General features: G+C 40.0%; 1 protein-coding gene and 1 non-coding gene across 4 annotated transcripts; one reads left to right on the top strand and one right to left on the bottom strand.

Annotated features, from left to right (window-relative positions):
• Positions 1-1,133: 1,133 nt before the first annotated feature.
• On the bottom strand, positions 1,134-16,507 carry SFPQ (splicing factor proline and glutamine rich). 3 transcript variants are annotated; one of them, XM_059690247.1, is made up of 13 exons: positions 15,567-16,507; positions 14,620-14,808; positions 13,780-14,081; positions 13,585-13,680; positions 13,037-13,233; positions 12,849-12,933; positions 12,018-12,135; positions 11,654-11,702; positions 11,451-11,572; positions 5,617-8,789; positions 2,448-2,495; positions 1,829-1,910; positions 1,134-1,219 (listed from the first exon to the last, which is right to left on the bottom strand). In XM_059690247.1, the coding sequence occupies exons 1-10, from the start codon at positions 16,395-16,397 to the stop codon at positions 8,652-8,654; spliced, it is 2,127 nt and encodes a 708-aa protein (XP_059546230.1). In that variant the 5' UTR covers positions 16,398-16,507; the 3' UTR covers positions 1,134-1,219; positions 1,829-1,910; positions 2,448-2,495; positions 5,617-8,651. The 3 variants fall into 3 exon arrangements, with proteins under 3 accessions (XP_059546230.1, XP_059546231.1, XP_059546232.1); XM_059690248.1 differs by lacking the exon at positions 5,617-8,789; XM_059690249.1 differs by lacking the exons at positions 1,134-1,219; positions 1,829-1,910; positions 2,448-2,495; ... (1 more) ...; positions 11,451-11,572; positions 11,654-11,702 and adding an exon at positions 11,864-11,908.
• Positions 16,508-17,028: 521 nt separating this feature from the next.
• Positions 17,029-17,219, top strand: LOC132232275 (U2 spliceosomal RNA). Its single transcript, XR_009452389.1, has one exon. It is a non-coding gene; the product is annotated as a U2 spliceosomal RNA (small nuclear RNA).
• Positions 17,220-19,196: the final 1,977 nt, after the last annotated feature.

Genomic DNA, 19,196 nt, shown 5'->3' with positions numbered 1-19,196 from the left:
AATACATTACATGACTTAAAGTTCTGTGCTTTAATCTTGGTTTCCCTCCACCATGTTTTCATACTTATGCCAGACATTGTGCCAAGTATTTAAAATACCAACTACTAATCAAAATATAACCCTGCTAGGGCAGGGATTTAATACTTGAGGTTAAGTAACTTGTTAAAGCTAAATGGTCTCCCAATCCCTTCAGTACTAAGGATCTATTACTAATTTTCTCCTGAAGACTCCTTATGTCTAAAAGCTTACCAAAATTAACATGTCTCTATACTATGAAACATGTAACTGTCTTTCATATCTTCTAATTACATGGTATAACTAGGAAGAGTTCTCAATTTTGTTTACTTTGAACCCTGATTTGAAAATATGGTCCAAAAAACATCTGATAGGTGGTTAATCTCACCCCAGTACACCAACGTTGCAGGATGGAACCAGGGTCAGGGAACATATAAGAATCAATCATTTCTCACTAAAAACAAAAAGCAAACACACACACACACACACACACAAACTAAAATATGTAGTTTGTAGGAGCGTTGTCCTGTCCACCAAAAGGCTGCGGTTCAATTCTGGTCAGGGTACAGAGGGCAACCAATTGATGTTCTCTCTCAGCACATCCTTGGGTGAGTATTAAAAAGTAAAATATCCTGATGTCCAAACCAAGTTGGTTAGGACATAAGTACCATCTAATTGATTAAAAGGTTGAAGGAGCTTCTGCCAAAAAAGTCTCAAGAAACAGTCCTGAATTATATATAACCTGAATTATATATAATCTGTTCTATGTCTACAACAGTGATGGCGAACCTTTTGAGCTCGGCGTGTCAGCATTTTGAAAAACCCTAACTTAACTCTGGTGCTGTGTCACATATAGAAATTTTTTTGATATTTGCAACCATAGTAAAACAAAGATTTATATTTTTGATATTTATTTTATGTATTTAAATGCCATTTACAAAGAAAAATCAACCAAAAAAATGAGTTCGTGTGTCACCTCTGACACGTGTCACAGGTTCGCCATCACTGGTCTAGAATATGTAACCTCTTTACATCACCTAGAAACAAGCTGATGACATAGGAAAATTCTAGAAAATTAAAGAGTCGCACTTAAAAACAGAATAAAAGGACAATCTGATTTTTAAGATGTCTTTATTAACAATTAGGTTGTTCATTCCTCTTTGCCCTCTTCTTCACTGGTTTCCTGGACACAGTTCACCGAATCCTGCCAATAAAAGGAAACAATTACTTCCCAAAGATGTAAAAATCAGTTATCAAGTTTGTTAGCACCAACCAAGTAAACTTCCTAATAACAAGGAAATATTAATAATGGAATGTGGTATCAAAAGTATTTAATCGTCTAATATATAAAGCTTATTTAAGATGTAGATCGTTTAGATTTCATACTGATTATAAGGGCCTTTTAAAACTGAGTGATATCTATCTATACATGCAATTTATAAGATGAGTAGTAAGCTACTATACACAGCCATCTTTTTATAAAATAATTTTATTGGACACAGCCATGTCCATGTTTATACACTGTCTATGACTGCTTTCTATCTAGACAGCAGAGTTAGGTAAATACATACATATATACTATACATATATATATTTTTTAATTGAAAACTAAAGTCCATTTTTCTGAGGCTTCAGCCAAACCAAGAAAGCCTACAACCTCAGAAAGCTGTTTTTACAATACTTAAATATTTACTTGTTTAAGAAAATTTTAATGTAGAAGAAATTAAAATGACATATTCACACACAATTATTTTTGTACCACCCAAGAGTCCTTTTTTCTGAAGGCAGTTAACAGTAAGATTGCTTAAGGTACCTTGATACTTCCTCTGTCTTGTAAGTTTTGGCTTTCTCTCTTGGTTGGCTTATGCTCTGACATCTTGAGAACAATTATCCACCTATTATTAAAAATGTAATTTTATTAAAATAAAGTAACATACTCAGCATATTAAATTCTTAATATATAAACTGTGTTTTTTTATGTTTGGGTTCCAATCAATGGTTGTTTTATTTAGCTATGTTATTGCTTAGAAAAGATCTGGTCTACACCAGTCATACTCTAAATTTTTTTCACCTGTACATACGAAATTTTGCCTATTATCAAGGACTATATAGACAGTAGTTACTCTACTATTTACTAGATAACAGCATTTCTCCACTAAATTCAAGCCCTCTTTTCTGCTCTTGATTGTTTTCTCTACATAACCATGTACCTTCTCAATTATACTATTTAACACTTTGGTAATATTCCCCATCTTTCAACTCTCTCACATACATACCTATTTTCAAAAACAGAAAGAGAAATATTATCTTAGGTGAGACAAACATCTTAAAAATCAAATATGTTTAACCCCATCTGGCTAAATCAAATTTAACCATTAAATCTAATCCAAAAGACCTCTACTGCTAAGGTTAAGATTTCTAAGGATACTTACTTCAGGCGAATGAGCACTCCAATATCAGCCAACATCAATCATTCGTACCTAAAGAATAATAAGAAAAAGTTAATATAAAAGACAAGGGCATAAGGTTTGAAAATGCTAGTTAACGTCAAAATTTTAAAGAGTAAAATTCCAGAGACCAAGACTGGGGGCAAGTTACAGCATAAAAAAATAGGAAGAAACTTCATGGGGAGCAGAAGGGGGGAATCTAAAATTATTCTCACATAAATAAAATAGACACCTGAATCAGAATGAAAACTGTATCTTCTTTAAAATACAAAAGTCTAACTACTATTTATTTTCACCAGTCTGAGCACAAGTTTAACTGCAATCCAAAATATACTATCCCTTATGTGAAGGTATGTGACAACGTCTACCTTACCAAATCAATTTTAACATCGGTTCTCTTTTCATAAAAGCACATACCCTGCTCCCCATTCAAGTATGTTTTCCATTCTCAGGTGGACTGACCACCTTCAGCAGAAGTCCTCCAAGAGTACCCTCCCCGTTCCACAGTACACAATGCAGTTGTTATCCTGCAATCCTATGTATTTGCCTCGTTCTTTCCCCTAAGTCCTCACTGAGTTTTAAGTTAGGGCATGGAAGAGCTTGCCTTATTGGGACAGCAAGGAACCTGAGGGTTTTGTTTTTTTCTGAGGGAGAAGACATTCACCTTCATTATATATACCTGCAGGGCCACTGCACAAAAACTGGACAGATCAGCCTTAATTCAAATTCTAGGTTTTTCTTCTTCCCTGATTATCAGTTACTGCCAAGGGCATTTGATAGTTCCCTGTTGCACATTTACCATCCATAAGGGATACTATATCGTTTTGCATTCTTCCCATTCTCCAGATTATCCTATGCTGCAACCAGCCCGCCCTTTTCATCCTCTGAATAAAATCTTTTCAGCACTGGTGTTCAAAAGCAACATTTTTATGGTTGATGGTTTACCAACAACTGTGAGATTTCCACAGTTGAGTCTTAAAAATTGCCAATCATTATCTAGCAGCAATGACAGATGATTATTAGGAGCAGTCAAATCCTCAGAGTTCTTTCCCTAATAGGCCATTTGAAAACTGCACTCGCTGACAAGAGCACTGAAACATTATCAGCTAAAGCCCAAACCAAATAAAGGCCCAGAACAAACATCCTGGCTCTCTAAAACCTGTCCACAAACCATTAAGGGAAGGACAGTAAATGCAGGACTGGGGATCGTGTCACTGCAGCTGACAATGATTAACAATAGGAGACATGCAACCCCCATTAAGGTTAAAAGTCCAAAACTAGTCACACGCATCTATCTCTATTGGGGGTGAGACTATTATACAGTCTTTGTAGGTTTTGCAACCTTGTGTGAAAAGCACCCATTGCATTTCTTTCATCTTTCAGAAAGCACCTGTATCTGTTCCAAGGGCCTAACAATACGAAAATGCATTCTGGCATCACACCTCTGAACATCAGACCATTCTCATTAAAAAGAGTAATTTTGATTTGTAATAAGGCTTATGAAATACAATGCAAGCACCTCAGTAGTGTTATTACTGAAACCCATTTATTCCCAGATTTTTGACTGAGTGGATTTTTTAAGACCCTCTGCACTAAGATTTACAAATTATAGCTATGACAAATCCAAACTAATAAGAATCGACTTAAGTCACAAGTTTCTCATTTGAAAGTGCAAAGACCTATTCGTCTTAAAAGCAGCAAGAATGAAGCAAAGTTAACCCCCCACCCCAGTGATGTTCCTGAAGTCCATTATTACAACAAGCACATTCTCTCAAAATTGTTATTGGTTGTTTAAGAAATAAACCTGAGCTTTTAAACACTCAATCCCTAAAATCACGGCAGCAAGTGCTGGCCACCGATTTAATGGATCATGCCACAGGAAAACTCCATCGGGATTATATGCCAACTTAGTGACACTCTTGTCACTAATACCTAAGCACTGTGTTTGCTTTGCATTATATTATTCATGTAGAGAGCTAAACTAATCACCATTTGTTCTTTCATCTAGCAGGAGTCAGAAGTTATTTGCTTGAATGGTCTATGCATTACAGTACAAATTTGTCCCCACCTTGTGAATTGCTTGCTAAAGAGCAAGCCATTTTTCTTGATATAATGGAAGAAAATTCTCATATTCACGAAGAGTTTTCACACATTTATGCAAAATAAACCTCAAACCTTCCAGTTACAGAGCAGAAAGCATTATATATGAAAGATGTTTCTCATGCACACTAGCTAAAAACCAGTTCAGAGAACAAAGTTGAGTTGAGGTCTGGAATAATAGTCGATGCAAAGCTTAAGTACTAAGCAACAAAATAAGGTGGTTAAGACCTTTTTTTGGTAATTAAAATCTTGAATTATAACATCATATCCCTAAAGCTAAGGTAACCAAATTCAAAAACCTACTCTGAATATTTGCAGTTATCCTACAGAATACGACGAAGTCTTATGATTGGGAAATGATTCCCACCATGTATCCAACTGTAGGCAAGTCAATGTGCCACACCAATTTTCCCCAGGTTTAGAATATAGACATACTTAGTAAAATCATGTAATTTGAACTATTCACATTAGATTCCCATCTAAGCCCAAGTTAGTAAAGATGTTTCCATGGAGCTCATTTGAAAAAATTTATTAAATCACATTACAAAAAAAACCCCACCCTGTACTTATAGTGTTAATTCACTCATCCTGCAGAATAATTACCAAGATTGCATTCTGAATTATTGATATTGCTGACCTATGGGCAGGTCAGTTGCTACAACAGAGACTAATTATCACATGCTATACAGTCCATATCAAGAGGCTAAAAAAGCACTCTACCTCCCAAGTATGGTTTGGTTCCCTTTCCCCCACACCACTGGTATGTTCCATGTTATCTTCAGTTACAATGCAACTAAAGGAAACCACACAACTGAATCAGATATACCAAGGAATCAAGTTTGCACTTTTTATCTGAGAACTGCAACAGCACTGAATTCTGCCTGACAAATTACAGCTCTAAGCCCAAACCCACGCACTTTTGATAAGCTAGCTTTACCATACAAGTGTTAGGTGCTGCACTGTTATTTCATTGTCAGAAGTGTGATGTCAGAATGCCCACGGAATAAAAGTACATAGCAAGTCACCAAGTTAGATTATATTGCTTGTTACCTACCTGTATGCAGTCGGCAATGAGAATCTTGGAGCAAGCAGGAATACTACATCCGGGTCCTAATGTCCATTGCCATTTGCGGTACTACGTTCCTCACAGTTACGCACTGCAGAAATGCTGGCTAAATGCAGTTATGTAGCAGGCCACTACTTTAATAATGCATAATTGCAGTCCAAGAACACCAGAAAACATTCTACCAAAACTTAGTGGCTTGCCCAAGAAAAGCCAAGTATCTAAGTTTTATCTGCCATAATATGCCACTTATAAAAATTGCACAGGCGTAACATTACAATTTCCCAAATTATAATGTTTATAATAGTGGTATATCTACATAAAGAGTGGTAGGGTTTATAGAACTTGTTAATGAGTTCAATTAGTGTTCTAAACAAAGAAGGATTGTGATTTCACTAAATGTGAGCCAATGGGTTAAAAGCTTGAGATACCTATTAAAATATACAGGGGTCTCTTAGAGAATGCGGTTAACGATTTGGACTACTAAGTTTTAAAATGATCAGTGTTCCTCTTAAAAACAAAATTATGAGAATGGAGAAGGGGAAAATGGGGGCAGGTGATTTCTTCAAATGAGAAAAATGGCTAAATACTTTGAAACTACTACCTTCCCTCTCCCATCCCAAGTTTCACATCAGCTTTTAGGCAACTTTTTTTTTTAAGATGACTTAAATTCCCATTAGGCTAAAAACTATCATATACAAGACTTACAGAAAGTCTATTTGAGTACCTTACAACCCTTGGTACACTGCTATTTCAGTGATAAAAGTAAAAAAACTTAGTTGAAACTGAGCAAGATTATTTGCTAAACAACATTTAGCAATTCTACAGCCCTCAGTAAGGCTATCAAAACCACAACTTTCAGCAGATTATCCATGAGCATCCTTGACCACTCTTCAAAGGTACAGTACTACCAAAAGCTTATTTTAGGGGTCTGTGCCAGCATCCCTTATAAAGAAAGGCATGTAATCTGAAAAATAAACTGAAACATTAATTTTATAGGCAGATTATCCCATTTCCCCACCAGCCCCCGCCCACACACATACAAGTTCACCCTCCACGGGTGTCCCATGAACACCCCTTATTTTATCATTAGTCGAGTCCCTACTACACAATCCAATCAAATTATAATGGACTTCTTTCAAATCAAGATCCTTGTTTCCGTACAGAAAAATCTCATATATAGCACCAATTCATACCTTAACTGGGGACAAAACTTCCTCATTAATATAATTATGGTAGAACTACCACCCATTTCCAGGTGTCTTGGTGAATAGAAATAATGAACATTTTCTAATGGTTTCCTTAATTAACACATCATGTACCTGTCAGTCACACAACCAGAATTGGGTGACATGCCTTTATACTCCACTAGTGTTTTACTTTTAGTATTATCCAGTTTCCCAGGCAGAAGGTGCTCAATTATTTCAACAATAGGTTTCCCTTTGTACTCAGGCACAATACTAAACTTCAGCATTTGTTAAAATTTTACTTTTGCCAATTAGCACCAAGAACAGAGGTGAAAAGGAGGAAGACACATTCCATAGTAAAGAGTTCTACAATGTACAAATTTGAATGGAACCATAACTAAGAACAAAGCCAAGCCATTGAATTATTTTACCTACTTTTAGGAAGCTGTTCCCTCTGCTAACATAGATACACTGGGAAAACAGATTCCCACTGTTGTACTAACAAACAGTAACAATGTGCTTTAATATTAAGTCAAAATACCTCATTCTAATGGAAGGAGATTCAATGAAGTTGACAATAAACTGACAACACCATCGAAACACTCCAAAACTTTATGGTGGGAGGGACATTTATATTTGCACTGTGTAGCATAAGCAACTCTCTCCAGATTTAGTGCTGCATCAAAAGGGAACTATGGAAAAACAGATTAACAAATATTTTACAATTAAGAATGAATGGCTATCTGCAACCCTACATGTCAACAGTCACCACTAATTCTTTGAAAAGAGAGCAAGTAGATTTATGGTCCTATAGTTTTTGCCCAATGAAGTAACAAGAGGAGATATAAAAGGTTCAGAGTACAAATGTATATATAACTACACCTCGTTTATGGTTACTATACTTCTTACTTCCAAGGTGAAATTTTCAGACTAAACCCCATCTTTACAAATCGCTTAAAGTAATACATGAAAAGACTTCATGTTTAATAATCTTTAATTCAAATGTGAAAGTTCAATACAAGCCAGTTGTAGGGCTTGGGACTTATTCTTTTAAAAACAAGAACGGAGGAATGCAACAAAATGATCTTCCCACTTTTTCTCCAGAAGCTTTCAAGAAAAGGATAACTCATAGGGCCATAAAAGATCCATTTAGTCATGCCCACTTTCTCCCCCTACCAATAGTCATACACCCAATTCCATAATCTTAATACATATTCCTGAATGAAGATTTACAGTTGTTTTACTTATATAACCATTTAAAAGTACTTAGCACCGCTTGCTTCCTATAATGCCAAACAAATCAAATCACGAATCTACTTCAGTATGTATTTCTTCTTTTTAAAACAAAGGGGTACTTATTTGTAAAAAGCAATACTTAGCCTACAAATACATTTCCCAGAAATGGCACATGCCATTTGAAGGTCTCAACACTCTCATGCTTTCAAAGTGGAATACCTAGCCTAATGTGCATGGAAGCATGAATGGCAAAATTGAAGATCAATATTTTAACTATTTTATCTATTTATTTGAAGCACAGTAAAAAAAAAAAAAAAAAAAAAGGTACACTTTGGAAATTCGATGGCACAAAGTACACTGCCATAACTTGTGGGACATTATACAGTTAAAAAAAAAAGGAAAATAAAAAGGAAAAAATCCTGTTTCAAAACACTGTATTACATAATTTTACCTGCCCAAACAGACCATTTACAAATATTAGGTCAATAAACTGCTAACATCCATAAAAAGGTAGCTTTCTTACTAAAATGCAAGAATTTAAAAGATTGGTATCTAAACAAGAAAAGACAAAAACAAACTAGAATGAGAGCCTACATATCACATCTAAAATCGGGGCTTTTTGTTTGGGCCTTCATACTCTTCTCTCCCTCTACCATATCCTGCTGGAGTTCCAGGCCCCATTCCTCTAGGACCCTGTCCACCCACAGGTCCCGCGCCTCCCTGCCCAAAGCGCTCAGTACGCTATTGGAACAGTAATTAACAGTTCATTATATGTAGTTGATGTCCATGTGTGTTAAGTAAATATTTTAGAAGGTTCCGTAGTCAACGTTCGTCGATACAATCACCAATGAGTCGATCCACAGGTACCGGGAACATAGAAAGGAAAAAAGGGTAATTTGAAAATTAGTTTACGATAATACATGCCTTGTGGTATGTTCCCACTTGAGCCATTCTCATACACCTGTTTCAAAGAATAGATCTTCCCTGTAGTGCTAAAAAATTTAAGAATTAGTGTAGATGTGAAAACCCATTCCAAAATGAGTTAAAGAAATTTCACATCAGAATAAACCACTGAAAAGCTTGCAAACTTCTCACTTTCAAGGTCTGAACAGGAAAATTAATTTCCAAGTAAGCCTAGCAAGCCCAACCAGACAGATTCAATTCACTCAAAGAAGTGACAAAGGACCTACTCACCAGTTAGTGGCATGTGCTGCATAAGAAACCTTGTGCTTTTCAAGATCTCAAGACACATCTGCTAAGTTGCAGAAATCTTAAAAGGTTCAAAGTTTTAATAAAATGCTACCAGACTACAAAAAAAAAAGCATAAAAGACTAATAGATTTAGTCATTTTACCGGCACAGTAACTTGATTAAAAAAAAAATGTGTTGCCATATTCTCACAGGTGTACCACCTTTAGGAGCCATCACTATATGACAAGAGACACTTATGTTTACAGCACTATTCTGTATTATTGCAAATTGGATATACAGCCCACCCCCATTAACAGTCCAACTTTTCCCTTAGGTCTTTGAAAAGTCCACGGGCACTTAGCTATGATTCCATGGTCTGGGTATCTCCCAAGCAGCCTAGCACCATGCTTAAGTAACTGCAATAAAGCAGGAGTTTATTATTCCATCTAGTTTCAGGTACTTCTCAGTCTTAGAAAGCTATGTATCCAAAAAGAAAAACCCTAGAGATATGGAAGCACAGCAGCCTGAACTATCTTTCAAATTCCATTTAAAATAGATGTTACTAAGTATTACCACACCCCCCCCCAAAAAAATTTAAACAAAATACAAAAATGGCCTTAGGGTTTAACTGTTCCTATATGTTGTAATTTCAACATGTCTCTTACAAAATACTATAGGGCTACTTGAAAAGACTAAATCTCGCCCTGGCTGGTTTGGCTCAGTGGATAGAGCATCAGCCTACGGACAGAAGGGTCCCAGGTTCAATTCCGGTCAAGAGCACATGCCCGGGTTTGCGTGCAGGAGGCAGCTGATTGATGATTCTCTCATCATTGATGTTTCCACTATTCTCTCTCTCTCTCTGAAATCAATTAAAACATATTTAAAAAAAAGACTAAATCTCAATCCTTTAAACTATTTTTCAAAAACCTAAAAATTTTAGGGCTTTAGCACACTGTACTATATATTTCATGAAGGTTATTAAGGAAAATTTGGGGATTTCACAATTATATCATTACATCTTAAACCCACAGGTTTTTTTTAACCTGTTATATGGAATATAGAATTTTAACTGTGGGAACATCATGTGAAGTTACATTTTTAACAAATTTGTTTACATACCTACAATATGCCTTTTAGGAAGCACATAAGTGAAAATGTTACCCACACTATTTTTAAAATTTTATTTGAAGAAAGCTTGTAGCACTACATTTAATGTAACCAGTCATTTACGGTTCTAATTCCCCAAAAGCCATAAATGAGTTTTAAAATAGGTGAGTTCCCATACTAAATTCTTATGTTCCTTATTTGTAAAGTGAAATTAGTGAGTTACATGCTGCAGCTTCCTTCCTTTGCCAAAATCCTGTAGGTGAACTAATCAGACTTAATTCAGTTGTGAAAATGTATTCTTCCTTAAACCCATCTCTAAAGTCAATATTCAATTCTCCTAAGGATTTGTAAAGCCCTAAACACAGCCACTCAGACCAATTCACATGCTTGTTCTAAAGCATCAGGATAGGCTATCTGCAGTTAAAAAATATGATAGCATCAAGAAGGTTCAGATCAAATGCACACAACTAGTATGCTTAAAATTATCATTGGTTTTGTTGCTACTCTGTAGCAAAACAGATGTCAGTTTATTTTAGAAGGTGTACCTATAGACAGCCCAACAGGTGGGAAACGACGAGTCAAAACTTTAAACAATTCCCTTTTCATGGATAGAAGCCACACCAAATATAGGTCAGAGTTCTACACATCACTAAAACATGCCTAGGAGCTGCAAACTACAAGTCTAATTCATATAGTTATGGCAAATGCCAGCTGATTGAACAACAGTTTGCCATTTGATTACACTCACTTAGATGTAGAATAATTAGGTACATTATCTAACGTTTAGAATTTGGATTTGCCATGCGATGGAGTGCAAAATACACAAGCAATATAATGGAAAGCACCTAAGTCTACTTATTGCCAAAGATAACTCCAACGTACTAACAGCACTGACTTCGCGTTGGCAACCATATCTGTTTAGGTTACCACACACTGAGTTCTTCTATGTTGCCAAAGTATCCCTCAATATTACGATTTACATGATAGGGAAACTAAAAGAAGTCCAGTCACCTACTTAAAAAAAAAAAACACAACAAAATAAAACACACACACAAGTTGTGAAAATGAGAACTTCCTTTGTACTACGTCCCACAGGATACATTACCATGTCGCTTCCCATCATGGAACCAGTCATGGTTGCTGGTGGAACTCCAGGATTAGCTTCATAACCTATGCCACCAGCACCACCTAATGGTGGAAATTTCTGGCCTCCTGAACCATAGGGATCTAGAGGAAACAAAAATGCCTGTTATAACTAAACCAGAATATTGCTCTCTAATGGCACTGCTGATTTATTTTCATGCTTACCTCCCATGTTCATTGCTCCTCCACCACCCATTCTCATGTCTCTTTCTCTCTAAAAGAAAAAAAATTTTTCATGTATCTGTACTATACCCATACCATTTTTGAAAGTACAAAAAACCCCAAACTTAAAGATTCTAACCAATAAAAAAGGTTCATTTAAGGCAATTTAAAAAACTAGACTCTGAAAAAATTTTTTAAAATTTACCCGTTGACTTAATTTTCAAAAACCTAAAAGCTTCTTCCCAAAGAATCTTTGGCCTACCAAAAAAAAAAATGATAAAAGGCATATCATCATAATACATGTTTAAAATAAGTGGATATGATATGTTATTTTACTCTAATGAGATTACAACAGAAATTTACTTACTGGATCCATGTAGCCCATTCGGCTATAACTTTCCTCTCTTTGTCGTCTCATTTGTTCTTCCATCTCACGTTGACGAATCATCATCTCTTCTTCCCTTCTACGTCGTTCCTCTTCTTGTCTGGCAATGTTCATTAAGTATATAAATCGAAGTGTTATCCACATCTTTTCAAACTCAATTTGAAAAAAAAAAAAGAGCGACAGAGAGAATAGTATGCCTCACAGCTTTACAAAGAGTAGGTTGGGGCAAACACATAAAATACCAGGAGAGTGAGTGTAGAATAGCCTTAGGGGCATTCTGGCTAAGAAAATAAGTATTACAGTACTTACTGACAACTGTACACACAATTTCAATTTAAATGTTATACCAACGCTGACTCTATTTCATTGGACTACTCTGCAAAATTTAGGTTCACCTTTTGTCTAAATGTTAATGCAGGCCGAAACCGGTTTGGCTCGGTGGATAGAGCGTCAGCCTGCGGACTGAGGGGTCCCAGGTTGGATTCCGATCAAGGGCATGTACCTGGGTTGTGGGCACATCCCCAGTGGGGGATGTGGAGGAGGCAGCTGATCGATGTTTCTCTCTCATCGATGTTTCTAACTCTCTCTCTCTCTCTCTCTCTCTCTCTCTCTCTCTCTCCCTTCCTCTCTGTAAAAAAAACAATAAAATATATTTTAAAAAAATAAAAAATAAAAAAATAAATGTTAATGCAGAAGCAAAGGCCCTGGACGGTGTGGATCAGTTGGTTGAGCAAAGTCTTCCCTCCCTTCCCCCTCTCTAAAATCAATAAAAACTTTTTTAAAAACAAAAGGCTTAGTTTAACAAAATTTTACCTTAATTGCATTTCTTTACGTTTCTGCATTTCTTGATTGTGAAGTTCTTCCATGCGTCTTAATTCTTCCTGGCGTCGCATCAGATCTGAACATTGGAAAATTTTGTTTTGGATTCACATTAATGAGATTACAGTAAGTTTTTTAAAAAAAGATAATTGATCCCATCAGCAAACTTCAGAGTTTTTTACCTTGACGCAAGAGATTTGCCTGATGTTCATGATAGGCATCTTCCATTTCACTTTCCAGTTTGTCTTTTGCATCTTTCATGTTTTTTTCAACTTGTTCTCTTTGCTGTTTCTCCATTTCATCCAAGGACTTCCATCGCTGAGAATATTCATACTCAAATGTGCCATGCTGGGCAAAACGAGGAGGGGTTTCTCTCTCCCTGACAGTATTTAAAGGTGAATCAATTTGGGATGCACATTAAGAAACACTACCTGACTCCCCTAAAACCACTGGTCTCTCCCCCTGCCCTATCACTTGTAAGGAACATCGAGGGGCAAAGACCATTTTGGTTCATATTGTAAGAACAAGAATAAATTGTGAAATATACATACTTCAGAAACAAAAACTAGGCATTTGAATAACTGTTTCAAAACCTCAAACTTTGAGCCCAATGCTTTTATTAAGCATATTCATTTAGGAGAATTTTGCACATTTTAAACAAAACTGAAAAATTACTAGAACAAGTTCTCCCTTAAACTTAAAAAACTACCAAAAGTTTAATCCATCTTACTTTTGATACATTGGATTCTTCTGTGCAAGTTTTTCAGGAAGCCCATCTTCATCATCCAATTGTTCAAGTGGTTCCACAATGACTGGACGAGGAGTTCTAATACAAAAGAAGGCTGCATCTTATTTTCCAGTCGTATCACAACTTCCTCATACAAATTAATAAACAAAAATTATTAAAATAGGCACAAGAACTTACGTTGTCAGTAAGAAAACGCCTTCACTGCATCTTTCAAATGCTTTTCTTGCTGCTGGTTTAGAAGCAAATTCAACAATGCCTTTCCCTGTAGATCTTCCACGATCATCCACAATTACAACAGCCCTTTCAATAGGACCAAACTGGCTAAAGGCTTCTTCCAACAGTTCATTGGAAACATAAGGTGAAAGATTTCTAACAGAAAGGGCAGCAGCATGTGTGGCAAAGCGAACCCGAAGCTGTCTACCTCTCATGGGTGTATCATCAAGTTCAGCTTTGGCAATTTCAGCCAATGCCCTGGACTCCTGAAAGTTATCAGACATACTCATGTTAACGACCTAAAAAATTGCCTAATGCCTACTCTGAAAGTCATAAGCCTAATCCCCATTCCTATTTTTCCTCCAGCTCCCACCCTGACAGGGTTCTCAGTAGTTAAAATGCCTTGCCCCACCCACTCCCCTTGATTCTTAGATACACTATACAACATTTCATCTTTTCTGCAAGAATGATGAAAACATTGTTATCCTTTCATCCTCACCTATAGATATATATGGGTTTGTGTGTGTGTCTGAGAGTTAAAGAGAGCATAAAACACTAATGTGAAAGAAGCATCAATCAGTTGTCTGTGTATGCCACCCCCTCTAGGATTGAACCCACAACCTTTTGGTATACAGGACCACGCTTCAACCAATGGAGCAACCCGGCCAAGGCAAGAATGACAAAAAATTCAAAGACCAATTGATTCATGTTCGTTTGAAAACCAGTACATTTATAGTAGCAAAAAAAAAAAAAAAAAAAAGAGGACCCTTTAATTAATTATACATAAAACCCCAACAAACTCACGAGTTTAATAAATCCGAATCCTTTGCCTTTGTTGATAAAAACTTCTCCTGGTTCTCCATATTTAGCAAACAGTCTTTTGAATTCCTCCTCTGTAATATCAGCAGGTAGGTTCCCAACAAACAACCGACAACGCTGAGTGTAAGTTTTCTCCCCGGGTCTTCTCAGGAGAGACAAGTTGGCTTTAAAGCCCTAGGGGAAAAGAAAGGGAATTTTTCAGACACCATTGACCTGTGCCTGCAGGGGAAACGCGCTAATTTTTGCTTTTACCAAAATGGATTTTACCAACGGGGTTGCTCTTCTGTTTTCGTTTAAAGTCAAAGCAAGGTCCTACTATACTCGTGGGATTTCCAATGTCACCGCTATCCTAACACCAAACAGCCAGATTCATTCAAAATACTCGAGAACGGGCACTTGGCCCTCGTTACATAGGTCCTTTCGGTGGGTTATTCCTTCCTCAATATTAGCTCACGGCTTACTCTCTCCCTCTCCACCTCTATGTTCATCGTCCCACATCTGTATCCACAACCTCGTCCTTTCCATATGCTGAGCGTCCCTGGCTAAAACTGCAGCGGACATAAATTAAAATGGTCAAGTAGTAAATGAAAAAAAAAAAAGAGCAAAATCCCGTTAGCAGCGACACGATCTCCGCGCGCCTGCATCTCACGGTCCGCTCTACTCCGGCTCCCAGGACCTCCTGGCTGTAGCCGGGCCCGCCCATCCCGTCACGGCGGCTCCTCGCTTCGCCGGCCCCCTCCCACGAGCTCTGGCCGCCGGGCGGGAGGACCACGCGGCCCACCCCGCGGTCGCCGGAGAGCCCCGCCCCCGCCGGCAGCGCGCAGGCGCCCTTCCGGTCTCCGACAAAATGGAGGCCGGCGGGGGGGGAAGGGGGGCGAACAGGGGCAGCGGCCATCTTAGGGAAACCGACGCGTAGCTCCGGAGACACTCACCTCCGAGTCGGAGATCTTCTCCTCGGTGCGGCCGCCGGGCCCTCCGGGAGGGGGACCCTGGTGGTGCTGCTGGTGGTAGGGCGGGTGGTGCTGCCGTCCTCCGCGGGGCTCGACGCCTCCTCGGTGTGGCGGCTTCGGATGGCCGCCTGGAGTGCCGAGGCCCGGGCCCCCACCCGGCTTCGGCCCGCCCGGCATTTTACCGCCTTTGGGGCCGCCGGGTCCTGGGCCCGGCTTAGGCCCGGGGACCGGGCCCCCGGCGGGTGGAGGCGGCGGGCCCCCAGCCTGAGGTGGCGGGGTGGAGACCACGCTGCTCGGAGGCGCCGGCGGGGGCGCCCCGGAGGGCGCCGAGGTGACAGCGGGCGGCGGGGTCGGGATAGGGCCTGGCCCCGTGCTGGCCCCAGAAGTCGGGGGAGTGGCGGGCGGCGCCGGGCCCGAGGCCGGCGGGGCGGTGCCTACCCCGGGAGCCGGGCCGGGTCCCGGAGGAACCACGGGCTTGGCTGAGTCCTGTGGCGGCGGCGGCTGCTGATGTGCAGGCGGCTGCTGAAGCGGCGGCGGCTGCTGATGTGGCGGCTGAAGCGGCGGCGGCTGCTGTGGGGGCGGCTGCTGCGGCGGCGGCTGCTGCTGCTGCTGTTGATGTGGAGGCGGCGGCGGGATCGGGGGTTTGGGGCCGCCCTGGACCGGGCCGGGACCCAGGGGTCCGCGGTTCTGATTGAGGCCCATGCCGGGCGGCGGCGAGCGGAAGTCGTGAAGGCCGCCGCGGCCGCCGCCTCCTCCGCGCCGGTGGAAGCCGCCACCGCCACCGCCGCGACTCCGGAACCGATCTCGAGACATATCTGTGGTCAAGGGGCGGTCGAGGCAGAAGCGGAGAAGTCGCTCAGGGAATGTGGATGCCACCTTGCTTCGCACAAAATGGCGGATGACACAGGCTGCGTGCCGCCTTTGTCCTCGTCTTATATAGGCCGGCGGAGAGGGCCCCGCCCACTCCTTGATCGGTAGCTCCGCTAGCCAATTGTAAGTGCCGTACTTGATGACACTATTTTACCGAGTGCTAGTCTCTTCTATTGGCTTCTTGGTGAGAGGCGGGAGGAGTGCGTAGCTGAAGTTTCCAGCTGGCCAATGAGCGGAAAAAGAGTTGGCTGTTGGCCACTGTGATTTGCTGGGAGAAATTTGAATGGGTTCGCCAGACCAATTTTCTCAGGAAAGCAAATAGTAAGGGCTCTATCAGCTCCAGGGGAAAGATAAGGGCCCTTTTCTTTCTCGATTGCCCCGGAAGCGGTCTATTGTTATCCTTTCCCTGAAAGAACGTTCTCTGGTTCAAAGGCATAAATTAAGTGCCTGCAATCTACTCTACCTTGTGTTGGGCCAGTGAAATAAGAAAAATTAAATCTTACCGATTTCGCACGCGATCTTACTGTCATCTACGGAGCTTTTGGGGGTCATTTCTCCCTCAGTATTCGCTCTTATCGCTTACCGGCCTTTTGGCTAAGATCAAGAGTAGTATCTGTTCTTGTTAGTTTAATATCTGATAAGTCCTCTATCCGAGGACAACATATTAAATGGATTTTTGGAGCAGGGAGATGGAATAGGAACTTGCTCCGTCCACTCCGCGCATTGACCCGGTATTGCAGTACCTCCGGGAACGGTGCGCACACAGAAAAAAAATTTTAGCTCTTTAGCTCATGGCTTATTGTCTTCCTTTCCACCTCTCTGTTCATCATCCAACGTCTATGTGGATGACCACCCAATACTCTGTCAATTCTTTATCTCCTCACCTCCAACAACCTTTCCTTCCATCTTTTATCAGCCGCTCCAACCCCACAACTGCTCTAAAGGTCACCGTTGTGTTTGTTGTTGCCAGTAAGTATTCCATCTTTAAAATTTCTAGTTCAAGAATCTCTACTGTCTCGCCCTGGCCGGTTTGGCTCAGTGGATAGAGCGCCGGCCTGCGGACTCAGGGGTCCCAGGTTCGATTCCTGTCGGGGGCATGTACCTTGGTTGCGGGCATAGCCCCAGTGGGGAGTGTGCAGGAGGCAGCTGATGGATGTTTCTAACTCTCTATCCCTCTCCCTTCCTCTCTGTAGAGAAATCAATAAAATATATTTTTAAAAAAAGAATCTCTACTGTCTGATCATAATAACTGATTCTTTGACTTCATCAAAAGCTCCAGACCATTAAATGTATTACTTTTTCACTCTCTCTCACATTTTTAACTTATTATTATTATTATTATTATTGATTTGAGAAAGAGAGAGAGAGATCGAAGCGAAACATTGAAGGGTTGTCTCCTGCTCCAACCGGGATCAAACCTGCAACCTCCTGGTGCGTGGGAGGACACTCCAACCAACTGAGCCACACCATCCAGGGCTCTCACATTCTCCTATTCATAACTTGTGTTGCACAGTTTAGATGTTAAGATTGCCTACAGCCCTAACCGGTTTGGCTCAGTGGATAGAGCCTCGGCCTGCGGACTGAAAGGTCCCAGGTTCGATTCTCGTCAAGGGCATGTACGTTGGTTGTGGGCACATCCCCAGTAGGAGGTGTGCAGGAGGCAGCTGATCCATGTTTCTCTCTCATCGATGTTTCTAACTCTCTATCTCTCTCCCTTTCTCTCTGTAAAAAAGCAATAAAATATATATTTTTAAAAAAAGATTGCCTACAAACACAAACAACTTTTGTTTTCCTCCTCCATTATACTCACCTGGTAAAACCCCATTCTAGTTGGACCCAACAATTTACCTTCCTTAACAAAGGCTGCGGCTTTCACTTTAAAGTTGTGACCACAAGTCTCAAAAGGGCATTAGACTCTCCCTGGCACTCTTACTGAATTCCCCTAGTAAGTTCACTTTCCCACTTCCAGAGATAGTGTATTTCATGCCTTCTCTGTTCAAACTCCTACACTTCTATCACTTCACCATATATAACCAATGCCTTTTCATATTTGAGAAAATAAAAATCATCAGGGAGGAGCATTGTCATTCAACTGGAAAACCATGAGCCAACTTGATTTGTACTGTGGGGCACAAAAAAATAACTTTTCTCCCACCTTCTAAATTCTTCTAGCTGGGCTAATAATCCAATTAGCATGAGACAGAATAACAGAAGAAAAGATCCAAAATTTATTACTGGTGTATATTTTGGGATGCCATAAGATATAAGACCCAAAGATGCATTAGGCAGTTGAGGTTTATGTGCTATTTTGGATAAAGGAGAAGGGGGGCAGGGGTCTGGGATTTCAAAGAAAAAGTAGGCAATTCATATAAAAAGATCAAACATGTAAAATTCTTGTTGGGCCACCCAGAAATAATGGGACACAAAGGAAATGCAACAAACAGGCATTACTAGATTCCTCCTTGTCAGCCACATTTGGATTACTGTTATTGTTATTATTTTTGTTAATCCTTATCTGAGGATATTTTTTCCATGATTTTTAGAGATAGTGGAAGGGATGGGGAGAGAGAGACGAGAGAACAAGACATATTAATTGGTTGCTTCCTGCAAGCACCTAAACTGGGGCCAGGATGGAGCCTGCAATCGAGGTAGTGCCTTTGACCAGGGAATCAATCTGTCCCAGGGCCTACACTCCATCCATTGAGCCAAACCCGCTAGGGTTTAGTTTGTATTATGATGCTA

Source organism: Myotis daubentonii, chromosome 3 (assembly GCF_963259705.1).
Source record: "Myotis daubentonii chromosome 3, mMyoDau2.1, whole genome shotgun sequence".
In the NCBI taxonomy this organism is placed as follows: domain Eukaryota; kingdom Metazoa; phylum Chordata; class Mammalia; order Chiroptera; family Vespertilionidae; genus Myotis; species Myotis daubentonii.
Note: the sequence above shows the minus strand (reverse complement) of the source record. Positions and strands in the feature narration are given on the sequence as shown.